Below are 16,289 nucleotides of genomic sequence, written 5' to 3' on the forward strand. Positions count from 1 at the left end.
GCTTAGTGAACCAGACAAGAGATATGCTTAGTGAACCAGACAGAGACATGCTTAGTGAACCAGATAAGAGATATGCTTAGTGAACCAGACAAGAAACATGCTTGGTGAACCAGACAAGAAACATGTTAAGAACCTAGAACTTACATCCTTGTTTAAGCCCTTAAAATAAGCTGGTTCTCATTCGTACTAGTTCCTTTCGACGGAGGCAAATTCTCCTCGGAACTTTCCCCAGACTTATTTCCTCCGGAAAGCTCCTTCCAGGAGAGTGCATTATTTTTGTTGCCCTCTCGGATGGATTTCCAGGACTTTGTGGGAGAGCAGGAGGAATAGTACCTAGAACTTACATCCTCGTTTAAGCCCTGAAAATAAGCCGCCCCAATTTCTCTGTCTCTGAAAAAAATCCCGAAAGCGGACATGTAGTTTATTCTTTCGAATTTCTCCTATCCCCCCCCCCCCCCCCCGTTAAAAAAAACCAGGTTTATTCATTTTCAGGACCAAATTTATAGTACATGTAATTGATTTAAAGAATAAGAGGACATTATTTGACACAACAGAGATATAAATGCAGGTCTTATTCCTACGTTAATTTAATGTAAGGCTCAACCGCAGGTGTATGCTATTAAAGCTAATGGCATACTAGCATTTACAAATATGCAAATACACTATAATGTTAAGAAATAAACATAAACGTTTCGCCGCCTGCCCTTTCCTACGACTTTGGCCTTCGGTAGATTCAATGAAGTGGAATGGATGACCTATAACCGTCACGGTTTATGAGCGGGAATCTTACATCAGCCGCCACCCCCACATATATCAAACCCCCACCGTCAGGCCCCGCGAGTTCCCGCGCTGACAGTCGGCTTCCCGGATGTTAGCGGGGGTGAGGCGATTTAACAGGTTTCATCAGTCCCCATCGTTCTCCATCTTTCATATATGTTCTCAGACGGTCATAAAAATAAGCTGTAGTTTCGCAGCGCGCGATGATTTAAGGTGACAGATTTTTTTTCTGACTGATGCAGGTAGCGGTATGCATTACAGAGAATATAAAAGTAAATCATTTTAAAAACCTGTCGTATAAAAGAGAGGAAATATTTGTATGCTAAGCATTTTTTCCCCTTTTTTTAAACTGTTTTTTCGTGTTTTGTTTTGTATATTTCTGTAAGAATATTGATACTTCAGCGGTAGACGCTATTCAGTTAGACTTAGAAGAAATGTCTGTTTGTGTTAATAATGTATGTAAAACAAGTGTTACTTCTATAACTACAAAAATTTGTAATGTTTTTCACAAAGCAGCAAGCGATACATTCGGTAATTATAATATGGGATGCAACAAATTTTCAGGAAAAAAGTCGAATAATAAACCATGGTTCAACAAAGAATGTAGAAAAGCAAGGAAAAATTTTCATTTGGCAAAGAAAAATCATAATAACTGCAAGTCCGAGGAAAATTTAAGTCATCTTAAGTCTCAAAGCAAAAACTATAAGCGGGTTATGGACGAGTGTATAAAAAATTACAGGAAAAGCATTACCGAAAAAATAAAGAATGTGCGTACTACAAATACCAAAGAGTACTGGAAAATTTTAAATTCAACATGTAAAGACAAAAAGTGTGCTGTTGATATTAATGATTATTTTAATTTTATAAAGGGTATTAGTGAAACTGAGGATGAGTCGCTTGCTGTAGATAATGATGACTACTTTTTAAATGTCGCTTATGAAAATGTTGATGATTTTCTTAACTGTGAAATAGATGACGGTGAAATATTGGCTGCGGTTAAAAATTTAAAAAACAACAAAGCAGCAGGTTTTGACAGAGTGTTGAACGAACATATTTGTTCTACTATTACTGTTTTTTTACCAGTGTACAAAAAATTATTTAATGTTATTTTTGATAGTGGTATTGTTCCAGACGAGTGGTTAATTGGAATTGTAAAGCCTATTTATAAAAACAAAGGGGACCCTACGAAACCTGAAAATTATCGTCCTATAACTTTATTAAGTTGTCTTCGTAAACTTTTTACATCTATTTTAAGCACACGGCTGGAAGCATATGCAAATGAGATTAATATAATAAGTGAGAGCCAAACTGGTTTCCGAAAAGGCTATTCTACCCTAGATCATGCGTTAACTTTGCAGTTTTTATCAGAAACTCTTATGAAACAGAAAAAGAAATTATTTTGTGCCTTCATCGATTTTAAACAAGCATTTGACACTATTTGGAGAAGTGGATTATGGTACAAAATGTCAAAAAATGGTATTAGTGGAAAATGTTATGTTTATATTAAAAATATGTACCAGGGTATTAAATCTCTTATTAGTATGGATGGTACCACATCTGATTTTATAAACTGTAATGTTGGAGTTCGCCAAGGAGAAAACTTATCACCATTTTTGTTTTCATTGTATATCAGTGATTTGGAGAATTTCTTATTAGACAAAAACATTGAAGGTCTCAAGAGTATTTCTGATGCTATAGAAAATGAATTATTTATGTATTGAAACTGTTTATCCTTTTTTATGCTGATGATACTGTAATTATGACTGAGACTGCCGAAGACCTCCAAAATGCACTGAATGAATTTTATGTATATTGTAGTCAATGGAAGTTACAAGTCAATACAGACAAAACAAAAATTTTGATTTTTTCAAAAGGCCCTCTACCGAAAAATGTGTTTTATTACAATAAGGTTGCTATAGAAAATGTCAAAGATTTTAAATACCTGGGTATAATCTTTTCCAGAACAGGATCATTTGCTAAAGCTAAAAAACATTTGTGTGAACAGGCACAGAAAGCAATGTACAGTGTTATTAGAAAAATAAGACAATTTAATTTACCTGTCGATTGTCAGTTTGACTTATTTGATAAAATTGTAGTCCCAGTGTTATTGTATGGGTGCGAAATTTGGGGTTACGAAAATATAGAAGTTATTGAACGTGTACATTTAAAATTTTTAAAATATGTTTTTAATTTAAAAAGTAGTACACCATCCTATATGGTTTACGGGGAAACAGGTCGTTTCCCTTTATGTATCAATGTATATACCAGAATGATTTCCTACTGGTCAAAGTTATTTACAAACTCCGAAAGCAAAATTGTATCTGTTTTATATAAGTTTTTGGTCTTGCAATATCAAAGGGGAAATATGTCAAACTCTTGGATTGTAGGTGTTAAAAATATTTTAGATATGTGTGGTTTTTCAAATATTTGGTATGAACAAAATATCGTTTACAATCATTTATGTATAATCTTTTATCACTGAACTTTTTGAATATAATTGATGTACATTTGTTACTTTGGGGTGACAACACTTTATCTTATGATGAAAACATAAAAATATTTAAAGAAGTTCATACATTTATACAAAAGTGTGGTAGATTTATCTAAGTTTTTAAATTATTTGCATAACTTTCTTATCCAACCTAATTCTAATTCTAGATTTAAAACTAATGATTTATTTGTATTTCATTACATGTTTTATAACTGTTATCAATGTTAACTGGCATTGTATGGCACTGTAATATATTATGTACAAGGAGAGGACATTCTAAGTTTTTGGAACTTGTGTCCAATCCTTTTGGCATTAGTCAATAAAATATGTTCAACTCAACTCAAAATATCGTAAATGTAAAGTGGATTTCTACAATTGTAAAACAAAGGTTACAAGACCAATATATCCAAAAATGGTCTAGTGACATTAATGACTCGTCAAAAGGGCAAATTTACAAGATTTTTAAGAAAAATTTTAATTATGAAAATTACATTAATATATTGCCACTTAGGCTCAGAAAGGTTTTTATGAAATTTAGAACTTCAAATCACCATCTCCCAGTGGAGACTGGGAGATGGTACAATACACCTTTAAACCAAAGAGTGTGTAAACTGTGTAATTCTGGTCAAATTGCTGACGAATTTCATTATATTCTGGAATGTAAAGAACTATTGACATTTAGACGTAAATATCTTGATGAAAAATACTGGTCAGCGCCAAATACTATTAAGTTTTGTGAACTTATGTCTTGTTCAAATGCTACAAACCTGAAAAAATTATGTTATTTTATTATCAAAATATACAGTTTGATATAATAGTCTGTCCTCCATTATTATACTTTTTCCTATCTTCATTGTATATATTGTATATTTATGCTTATTTACTATTTATTTACTACTTATCTATTCATTTATACAATGTACCTCTGACTTTTGAACTGTATATGATGATTGACCTCATGTACCATTCCATGGTGTGAGCGAAATAAACTGAATTTGAATTTGAATTTGTTTTTACAGCAATTTATTTTTTTTTTTCAATCATCTATACAGTATAGGTTAATTTGTTGTGTTTTTATTAAGGACTAATTGTCTTATTTGTTCTAATTTGTTTCATTTGTTAGTTTATTTTCCCGTTAATTTAATTAAAAGGCTCGATTTTTGGAGCGCATTGATCTCCTTAAAAAAAATCTATATAAAATATAGGAAAATACCAAAATGTAAAAGCAAAAATATATGGATTGTTTTTTTTTACTTAAAAAAAATTATTGCAAAACAAATCCTATTTCAAAGCTCTAGGTAGATATGTTAGTTTTTAGACCACCCAGCCTCTTTGAAATTATAAAAAGGACCCCCCCCCCCCCTCCAAAAAAAATAAAAATAAAAACAACAACAACAACAAACAAAAAAAGAAGAAGGAGTGAAGATTGGAATCACCGATAAACTGTTTGTATTACGGCTTATGATATTCAATTGAAGATATCATGAAGATTAATGTAAAATTGTCAATATCGTCTCGTGATTATTTTTCAATTTGTAAAAACCTACAACTTTTCATCTTAGTGTTTAAATTAGTCGTCTGCAATTGCATGGTTTTAGTGAATGTTACAAAAACTGTGTTAGATATGTAATGTTGTAAAAATGAGAATTTTTCTAATAAAAAAATAAATTTGATTATCAGGTGTATTTGATATGGTGTATAACTTGCATGTACAATAAATTCATGTGACGTCACCATATGACCTGGAATTGAAGGTAAACATTTTGTGAGAAAATTGTAGTGAAATTTGCGTAATCAAAAAACAAAATTAAAAACTCCAATACCATGTGTTAATATGATTGATGAACATGTATTCATTTTGCTTCTTTATAAATATGATTAATTAAATATCGTAGTAATCGAGTAGAAATCTCTTGTGGGAGGGGGGAGGGGGGAGGCAAATGGAAGATAATGTATTATCCAGCAGCAAACTCGGATATAATATTTACGGCATATGGCGGCCTTAAATGTGCGCTTGAAAAGATGGATGCTTTCCTGGGGTGTAAACTTTAGCTCCCCCGCGCATTAGCCGGACAGTTTTATTATTTATGACCCAATGATTGACGGAACAGGTGACAATAAATGTCGGTCCGGCGGTGGACAGATAGATGTACGTCCCGGTGTAAACAGCGAGATGGGCGAACTACATCCACAACGAACCTAAATTAATAAATTTGTCACATTAAATAGTACAAATAATTAAAGCTATGATAATTAGTGTTTGAACAAATTACATAAATTGTTGCTTCAAATGAACTGGATTTCATGGCATTGTTTCACCCCCCCCCCCCCCCATTCAAACAAAAAATAAAATAAAACAACTAAGCAAAAAATCCCCCAAAGCAAGCAAATCTAACCAAGCAGAACAGCTAAATTTAAATCAAAATCACCCTTAAACTGGACAGAATGACGCGACAGATATTCATGTAAAATTTGTAGTTAAAAAAGCGAAGTATAAAATCAAAGCAAACTGTTCACATAGGAATATCTATCAAGGTTATTCATTTGAATATTTTTGTTAGAACATTTTTAATCAAAATAATAATATTATCAACCTAACTCTGATGTCAGCCTGAAACATTTTTCTCGGGATCTTAAACCGCCATAAACCGTTTCGATATATAATATTATAATATAATAAGCGGCTATCACACAGTTGTCCATGTACACGTATATCACTTTTACAGGAAACATAAGCCATGGACAAGTAGATTAAGAACTTAAAACCAATACCAGTAAATGTGTACTTTCTGTTTTCTATCATACGATTGGATACCGGCTAAAAGTTTGTTCAAACTCGATCGCACAGACATAGATCGGCAAAAACATTTTATTTTAAATTTGATTTGCCCGGTATGAATTGTGCATAGATTAAACAGAAAGAAGTTTCAATACTTCTTCACAATTAAATAAGACTGAAGGAAAAAAATAATCCGACAGCCAAATATGGATAAAATTTGTTTTTTACTTTACTTCCCCTTTAATCATAATATAATCTTTGCTTTTAAGGATTAATTCTTTTTTAAATTACTTAAGAAAACATAAATACAATAAAAACTATGAAGTCTTATTATATCTTAGTCTAGTAAAGAACTGCTTTTATAAAGTACTGTTCAAATAATGCTTCTAAAATTATTCATTATCAATAATTAAGTACAATTAACGTGTCATTTTAAAATGATTGGTCCCATTATATATATATATGTACATTATGTTACTCTGCATCTGATATGAAAAAAAACTTCCGCCAAAAGTCGATGTTTATTTTTCTCATTTTGCTTAAACTTTTATATTCTTCTGTACATTTACAAATGAATGTCACTGTAGTATTTTCATATCAATGCTTAATATCAGATTTTAATTTAATCGATTTTTTTCACTATGGCTTGCCTAATTCTGTGTTGCTTTAAATTATTATACCTATCTCTATTACAAAGATGAATTCAATCAAGTCGTTTGAATAGAATGTCGCATTTAAACGCAAAGCGGAAGTGTGTTTGCTGCAATTACTCACCCGTCCCGGTTTATAAAAATACGCAAAAAACATAGTAAGGATGCGGGAAGGTTTCACTCTTACAGAGACAATTCGCGCCGGTCATACAGAGACAATTCGCGCCGGTCATCTCGCTCCTATGGCTACGATAAAATATTCACTGAGTTCACCAAGTTCTAATGTAGATTATATCCATATAATAATAATTATCTTTGCAAGCTTGAGAGTCTGAAAATTAGAATGAACACCTTCAAAACTAAATAGCGACACTCCATCTTGAAAGTAAGCATAGCAATGTGTGATGGGTCATTATCAAAATATGCAGACTTTTAAAATATGTAAAACATGAGAAAATTATTGGTGAAAAATTACTTTGATTGCAAAAAACACATTTAACAAACAATAAAGTATAACATCTAAAAATTTGCAAACATTGGAATCTACCATTTGGTGGATAATTAGACTAAAATTAAATGAACTGTGAAAATGTTGTCAGTGGTGTAACAGGCATATAGTATAGGAAAAAATTCTTAAATAAAATAAAATAATTCTTTTAAAATGATGGACATAAAGTTTATATCAACAAACTTCATTTAGAGTTATTAGAATTAGATAACAGAAAATATTTGACACATTTACATAGTGACCAACATAACATTTGGGACAAAGTCTTAATGTTACTCAACAAATTTTTAATTTGAGCATTAAAAAGAACACAACTGGATTTTTCTTTTAATGGAGCATAAAAGAGACATTATTGTAAATGCACTGGTGTTTTCAAATATACATGAATCATTGTCAGTTAATTTTATTTGGAGAAAAATGTACACGTTACACCACTGATTATTATGTTTTACCACTGACTTAAAGTTACACCACTGACCTAGCGATAATAAATAAGAGATAAGTGTGTTAAATTTTGTAAAATAAACTAATTTCTATTTTTGATTGCATTTAAAACATGAAAAATTTGATCTTAAATAAAAGTTTTCGTGCCTCTTTCTTTCATAATCTGAAGATAGACACACTGTTACACCACTTATAATCAGTGTTACACCACTGACACAAAAATGGCATGTAGATGTTTTCTTACATGAATTCACTCATTCTTTGATGTTATATTTTTTACTATTGGCATCCACACACTTTTATCCACCTTGTACCGAGTTCGAACTTTCTTCGGCTCATCAATCTCACAAACAACATCTTCAATACTATACCAGCTCATATCAATCATACACTTTGGATAATAAAATTGAAATTTCTCCAATTTTCTCCAAAATCTATGCATACAATGCATATACACTTCCTCTTTGTCTATATATGTTTTTTGAAGCTCAGCTAGCATTTGTTACCTTTAAGTATTTGAAAGATTTTAGTATAACATAATAGGGAATGTGAAATGTCAGTGGAATAACATATATCATTGTTCACTATAAGTCATTAAAAAATTCGATTTTTTAATAAAAATATGATGTGGATAATTTCATTTCTTTATTAGAATAAATTTGTTTTTACTTTTATCTTTTAATCAAGTATTTAAATGGGTAAAACATAATTAGAGCATACAAAATGTCAATGGTGTTTCAAATAATGTCAATGGTGTAACAGGTCTCATTTTCCAGATTAAGAAAACACAATTGCAATTAAATAGTCAAGCTTTCTTTATTGTGACAGTGTCTAACTTGTAAAATTGATAAATAACAATTGTTCAAAATGCTCAAACTATAAATGAAATGGAAGAAAAAGTAAAATAATTAAATAATGTCATGTGGTGTAACAGTTTTTTCAGTGGTGTAACAACAATTTTTGGTTACACCACTGACCGTTATACCACTGATGTATCCATAGTAAATGTAGCAGTATGACCCAAGAGAACAGATACTACACTAAGCTACATAGCCTATGTTATAATGTGATAAACATTCATCATTTATGTGAAAAACTTTTTTGTTCTTTCATAATAGAAAACCTTAAATAGCACGTTATCCCACTGACACAGTTTACATTGTATTTTTCGGAGCATACTAACATTTTCTGCCATATTTTCTATCACAATGATGTCATCACTGATACATTTATCTTTTTAGTAGCAGGGAATGATGTCACTATGATCTGGGGGATTCCAACTGTAGTACAATGTTATTTACTTGATGTATTTTAAGATATTTTTATATAATTTGCCTTGTAACACCAATGACAAAAACTTTTTGTACAAGCATATATCTCATCAAATTCATTGTTTTTAAAAGAGAACTTGTTAAGGAGCATAGCAGAAATTAAAATATGAATGTTGTTTTGAAAATTAACGGCGATTTTTGGAATAAAACATCAATATTATTGAAGATATTGTAGGTTAAAGACGTTGGAAAACTTTAATGACAACATAAATTCACTGAAATCTCATAACAAATAATATTTTTTTTATACTTTAAGCAGTAAAATTGTCGATTTATTTGTTCAACAATATGGGTTTAAGTTTCTAAAATCCAATGGTACTGTATATATTCCCCAGAACATTATTTTTCCCCCTTTAAATTGACACTGACGCAAAAGGCTGCATATTTTGATAATGACCCTGATACCAATTCGTAAATGTGTTTGAATTAAAATTATAGTTAAACATATGTATATTTTAGTCAATTTATGAATGAGATATAGTTTATTTTGAATTCAAATTAAATTTGTCCAGGATCGTACGTTTCTTTTCTCCCACGTCTATTGCCAAAATTAAAATTAAGATTTCATATTTTACGCGAACACGTATTCCGCCCTTTCTGTTTTGTGTTAAATTACAAGAGTATAAAATCATGGAAATCGGGAGCACTAATAGTTTTATAAAGTTAACTGACAACAACTCCTAACATTCTTTTAACATTATTATCCGGGTATTTTTATGAGGTTTGCAATGCAAAATTCTTTCATAATCGTTAAGAAAGAGAGCGCGTCTTAAAATATGGTTCTTGGTTATTGGGTTTTTTAATTGTATTGAATGCACATAGTCTGGACACAACATTGGTTATTAACTATTAATACATTGTAGATATCAAAATAAGAAGCTAAAAGTGATAAAAAGAAATCAGTTTATTATACCGACTCAGTGAATAAAACATAAAATAAAATCAATCCTGGTGCTTTCTTTTACTTTTCCGTCAACATTGCACAAGACATTTCTGGAAGCAGCCGTGAGAGTAGTTAACGCCCACATAGAAGAGGTCCCCTATCTCACAGCCCGGGGGCTTCTGTAGACAGTCGCTCAAATCTGGGTCAGGACAGGTGTTACACGTGGAAGGGTCCCTGTCTGAAAACAAAGACACGTGGGTAGAAGGAATCGACACACTGATAGAGAAATATCTAGGTGCAAATTGTAAATATTTGATGACGATAAGAACAGTTGTATTAACTTAAACGATCGTACCATCAAAATACATTGTGTTCGTGCTTGATATTATATGGACATTAATTCCATGTACATCTGCCCGAAGATTTTGGATTTCGCAAAAATAATTTCTCCGCCTGTCTGTCTGTCTGACTGTCTGTCTGTCTGTCTGTGTGTCCGTATCTCTCTCTCTCTCTCTCTCTCTCTCTCTCTCTCTCTCTCTCTCTCTATCGCTCTTTCTCTCTCTCGTACTAACTTGTTAAACATCTTGTATTGCACCCAAGAAAACATCCGGTGACGTCATATCGTGTCGCCAGGTAGCAGCAGGGGTCTCTCGGTTTGAAGCACTCAGCTATAGCGCTTTCCTCTGGGTCAGAACAATCACTCTCCATATACGACCGTACAGAATCTAGTGAACACCAAATCTCCAATGTGTATCAAACATTTCAAAAAGTAACGACATTTGTACCTTTATATGAAAATAAAGCTGACAGTATATTTGTTGATCAAACGATGTCGTTAACCATAAGCAAGTGGGGTTGGGGGGTCCCCCCGAAAAATAATAATTTATCAAATTTAAAGTCAAATTTTTGCAAATTTGCCTTGAACCCCCGTCCTTTTTGGGGGAGATTTAGGTATACTAAGTTAACAACACCCCCCCCCCCCACCCAGCGATTAGAGATTTCATGATTTTGGGATTGGGTTTTTTTCTTTGTTCCTTTCTTTGACTGTCAAGATTTCTGATGATAAGTGTAGCAGCCCCCCCCCCCCCACACACACACTTTCAATTTGCTTCCAACGCCAATGTTTCGGACCCTCAGACCCCCCCCCCCCCTCCCCAGAAATATAAAAATTTTTTGATCTGTGCATGTTAGCAATTGCTTTACAATCATAGGTTAACCAGAATGTCAGAATTCAAGAAACATTTGAAATTCAAACCGATCTTGATTGCAATTAAATTGATCCCTTACAAAATAATATAAAGCCGGAATGTATTACGATTTTGCAAGAATATATGTGCATACATGTAAGTATAAACAAATACAGACACTACAAAAATCGCGATTTAACAACACACTTGTAATTGATTTTAACTTCTAGCTAGATCTATATATATAGGGATACATGCGCGGATCTAGAGGGGGGGTCGGGGGGGTCCCGACCCCCCCTGGAAAATGAAAATTTATTAAATTTACATAGTAAAATTATCGCAAAAATATGCCTCGGACCCCCCCCCCCCCCTGGCAAACACAATTATCCTTCGGACCCCCCCCCTGGAAAAATTTTCTGGATCCGCGCATGGGGATATACGTGTGATGGCGGGCAAATATACAAAAAATACAGCTTTATAAAGAGAGACAACTCAAGCTACCGAGCGATCTATATAAACATATATATAGAAAATGTCTAAGGACGGACGTAGAAACAAACCGATTGACTGGAAGACAAAGAGAGACAACTCGAGCTTCAGAGATATGCTCTTGATGCATGTACAAAAAAGTTAAAAATCAGACGGGAAGACAAACAGAACAGAGATAGACGGACAAAAGACAAGACAGACAGAAGAACATGTAAAGAAAACTACATAACTCAATATATGAAATTAAAGAATTTATACATGTTCATGCATGTAATGGCAGACAGATAGAAAAAAAAGTGGATAAAGATGGACAAGAAAATGGATAGACAGATAGACAAAAATGCACGTCTCAACGTACAGAGAAAATGATACATATACATGTACCTATACAAAGAGAGAGAGAGAAAACTCACGTGACTTGGTGAACGGGATGCAGAGACCAATGACAAAGAACAGGGTCTTCATGACAGTCTTTACTTGCAGAAAAATGAACGCGCGCGCGTGCATTCCTAATATATAAAAGGTGAAAGATACAAGCATCAGTCAGATAATAATATTATTACGGATAAACTTTTACCCCAGGATGAAGCTGGTTTTGCTTTTAATAATTCGAATTTTTATATATTCATTTAATGTTAAGTTTATTGCTTTTAACTATGGAATATGGAATAAATAGTTCATTTCAGTATGCATTGTACAAAATAATCTGTTTGATTTGTTTCAAGTTCTGTTTGATCCTGAAAAATTTGACCGTCTGTTAGATAGCTAGATTAGAAATTGACATGAAGCTCCATATATCATGTGTAACGACAATTGTTCTATTAAATGTCGTTCCGAAAGGTCAGCTATTACGAACTGGGGTCGCGAACAATTCAAGGCCGCTGTTTGATGAATGTAAGAGTGTTTCAGTATTTGATTGTTTATATGTTACATTAAAGTTTTAAAATTCAGAGAATTTAAAACTATCTATAACAATTTAACAAGGGGGGAAATTGTTATAGATAGTTTTAAATTCTCTGAATTTTAAAACTTTAATGTAACAGGTTATAATTTCTGAGTGTTAACTCAGCACAAGTTAATTTTTCTATTTTTAGCATTTTAGAGTTACAATTTTTATTTCAAAATCATTTAAATTTTACTTATTTTAAATGCTTTGTTTTTTTCTCACTGTTAAAAGTTAAACTTTATTTCTTAATCGAGGAAATTTATTGGTAGCGTTTTACTTTTAAATTGTATAACCATGGCATCTAAACAATTTGACACTTTTCTGGAAATTATTTAGTTACGACAGATTGTCGGACAATAAGTTAATTTGTTAAATAAACTGACAAATTCCTCGTTCAGGCAAACCTTTGAAGATAAATTCTTTGTGTTATTAGAGCGACACTTTAGCGACTCGCGAAGATTATTCTATTTTCATTACGTCAGAAAACTTATTTACTCGTTTCGGCTTTACTTAATCTTCTCTTTGTTAACATACGTACATCGAAATTCATCTAATTGACTTTATCACCTTTTTGGCCTTTAGTAATCAGTGTCAGCTCGTAGAAGAAATTCTGTGAAAATTAGCCCGCTAGCTTTTAAATCAAGTATCCTGATTGGTCAATGAGAGCAATTCCAAATTAAGCCGGATGGTTGGTGAATTTACTTAATTGACTTTCCATCCGACGTTTAAAGAATAAAGAACTTGTTTTAATTTTACGGAATCGTTTCGCTTTTCCATTAGCAACCAGTAGAAAGCCGAGTGGCATCCTACCAAGCTATTCCCCAATTTAATCATATTCACAAATAGAGAAAGTCTCTGTGTGAAATATAACTACCAATATGAAAATGTTTAATCTACGTATGCGTATTATTACGTTAACAAAACCCTCTAATCTGTTCAAACAGTTTCAACCGAAAAAAAAAAAAAAATGTCCGTCATTTTCGCCCAAGGTCTTCGAACATATTAACCGGCAGATTTCCCTTTCCCCCGCGTTGAATTTCGAAACTAACGGGTGCCATCACAATCATCATCTACTCGTATCTCCTGGGACTTTTTTTTGATTGCGAGAAATGTTTACATCAGTGAATTAAAGTAATAAAGGAAGTTCCGATGGGAGTTGGTTTTATTGATTATTATTTATTTTAAAATCAACATGTAATTCTGCATGTCCTGTAGTTTCTAAGCTGATTTTGAATTACTCATTTTTTTTTCTAATATCATAATAAATCATCGGGCTTTTTTGACAAAAATAACGGAAAATCCAATTAACTAAGTTAATCATGTTGTATAATATCAAAAATAGAAATGATGCATTCAAGTTCTACGATGCATTCTGTAACCTGGGGGGGGGGGGGGGGGGGGGGGGTAATCACAGGGACTCGATTGTCGGATAGTGAAGTTCTTCATTTGTTCCCGAAGACAAAAAAGATTAAGATTAGCAATAAGTGTATTTCTGTGCATTGCATTAAAACATTCACTAAAAACCCGTTTCAATCATGTTAAAAAAGTGTATTCAATGTACGTTAAAATAAGTAAAGGGACGACATTCGCAATCTTGGATTTGCCGGGGGTTCTCGGTTTAAGCTATGTTTTAAACAGTTATTCCAATTTCTTAAATTAACGATTTCTGACGAGATCGTTGGAAAATGATCAAATTACTTATCCCTATCGTCTTACCATATCTTTGTGCCGCAGAATAAACCCATTGTGTCGAAATGTAACATTTACTTACCACACTTTTCGAAAACAACGGATGTAAAATATACAAGATCTACATGTATTATACAATAATATTTACATTCCAAATATTTTTTGCATGTAAAGTGTCTGAAAACATACTGCAGTTATTATAGCATTGAATCATGATTCGTTGAAGTATACACTCTCATAACTGCAGCGGTGTGTGCATACAAATTAAGTAACGCGCGTTAGCGCGTTATGAAAATTTGTATGCACACACCGCTGCAGTTATGAGAATGTATACTTCAAAAAATCATGATTTTAATGCTTATGTATTTACATTTTCTAACTTCTTGTCTTGCCTGCAAATGTAATTCATACCTTAAAATTCCTATCTTATCAAAAGGGTAAGTTAATATTAATGGAAGAGCCACAGTAACAGCCACAAGCGTGAACTTTAATTTTCGCTTGTGACATTGCAGTTTACAGCGTTCAACGTTTGTGACGTCATAATAAAACTCGTCAATTTGACCTTTGACTACTTGTTGCATTTAGAGGCATTTGAAGATCACAGAATTTTTAATGAAAAAACACAGTAGAATGCAAATATTTAAGAAATAAACAACGTTTTTTAGTGAACATGGCGTTATGAATAGCAATTGCTCTGTGGGCATATTCCATGATGCGCGCAAGTGCATCATGGAAAATATGCGAGCAGAGCAGTTGCTATTCATAACGCCATATTCACTAAATAATCGTTGTTTATATTACTTATATTTGCATTTTACCACTCACAAATGCCCTGTTTTAGCCTAGACCTTGACAGTTAGCTATTGCATCAAAAATAAACATTCAGGACTGTAATGTATTTTAATTCACATAGATTTTTTAACAGAATCAATGATATGTTATACAAGCAAATCTTTTAGAATGTTATTATAAGACAGGTTTTAATATTAAATACATCAATTTTATGGAGTTGGAGAAAAACACATGATGTATAGTATAGTGGTTTAAATCTATAACGTCATGGAAAAGTATATGACGTCAGACCTTTATGACGTCATAATATACAGAAGGAGCAATTGCGATTATTATAGCAGTGAATCATGATTTTTTGAAGTATACACTCTTATAACTGCAGCGGTGTGTGCATACAAATTGAGTAACGCGCGTTAGCGCGTTATGAAAATTTGTATGCACACACCGCTGCAGTTATGAGAGTGTATACTTCAAAAAATCATGATTTGATGCTTATATTTACATTTTTTTTAACTTCTTGCCTTGTCTGCAAATGTGATTCATACCTTAAAATTCCTATCTTATCCTAAGGGTAAGAGCCACAGTAACAGCCATAAGCGTGAACTTTGATTTTCGCTTGTGACGTTGCAGTTTACAGCGTTCAACGTTTGTGACGTCATAATAAAACTCGCCAATTTGACCTTTGACTACTTGTTGCATTTAGAGGCATTTAAACATCACGGAATTTAATGGAAAAACACAGTAGAATGTAAATATATAAAAATAATTGCAGTTCCTCCCTATGGACTTACAGTGGAAAAGAAAAATGCATTTGCAAATATAAGACTGTAATACACACAGGGTACTCAAAGGTTAGAATAACTAGTTTTATTATGACGTCACAAACGTTGAACGCTTTAAAATGCAACGTCACAAGCGAGAATCAAAGTTCACGCTTGTGGCTGTTACAGTGGCTCTTCCATTAATTTGAACTTACCCTGAGGATAAAACATACATTTTGACGTAAAAATCACATTTGCAGACAAGGAAAGAAGTTTTAAAAGATGTAAATATAAGCATTAACTCATTATTTTTTGTGAGATAAGTCTCATTAATGCAGCGGTGTGTGAATACACAATTTCATAACGCGCTAGCGTGCGTTAATCAATTTGTATACAATTTCATAACGCGCTAGCGTGCATTAATCAATTTGTATGCACACACCGCTGCAGTTATGAGACTATGTGTGCTTTCCATTAAACTGGCATCGCCGGATTTGCCGGTGCTGCCTTCGTCGCCGATTGCTGGAACACGCGTCGCCGGCGAGCGATTGTGGCAACGCAA

The 16,289-nt window shown here is 32.8% G+C and overlaps 1 protein-coding gene across 1 annotated transcript; it reads right to left on the reverse strand.

Moving 5' to 3' along the window:
• Positions 1 to 9,866: 9,866 nt before the first annotated feature.
• Positions 9,867 to 12,095, reverse strand: LOC128172237 (uncharacterized). The gene is made up of 3 exons (XM_052838033.1): positions 11,953 to 12,095; positions 10,436 to 10,588; positions 9,867 to 10,101 (listed from the first exon to the last, which is right to left on the reverse strand). The coding sequence occupies exons 1-3, from the start codon at positions 12,077 to 12,079 to the stop codon at positions 9,953 to 9,955; spliced, it is 429 nt and encodes a 142-aa protein (XP_052693993.1). The 5' UTR covers positions 12,080 to 12,095; the 3' UTR covers positions 9,867 to 9,952.
• Between the last annotated feature and the right edge of the window lie 4,194 nt (positions 12,096 to 16,289).

The sequence above is a fragment of the Crassostrea angulata genome, chromosome 2, assembly GCF_025612915.1.
Source record: "Crassostrea angulata isolate pt1a10 chromosome 2, ASM2561291v2, whole genome shotgun sequence".
Lineage (NCBI taxonomy): Eukaryota > Metazoa > Mollusca > Bivalvia > Ostreida > Ostreidae > Magallana > Magallana angulata.

Coding starts and splice junctions, on each gene's coding strand:
- LOC128172237 (XM_052838033.1), bottom strand. CDS start 12,079: ATGCTTGTATCTTTCACCTTTTATATATTAGGAATGCACGCGCGCGCG. Junction 10,589..11,952: donor CATCCCGTTCACCAAGTCAC/GTGAGTTTTCTC, acceptor GGTGTTCACTAG/ATTCTGTACGGTCGTATATG. Junction 10,102..10,435: donor CAATACAAGATGTTTAACAA/GTTAGTACGAGA, acceptor CTTTGTTTTCAG/ACAGGGACCCTTCCACGTGT.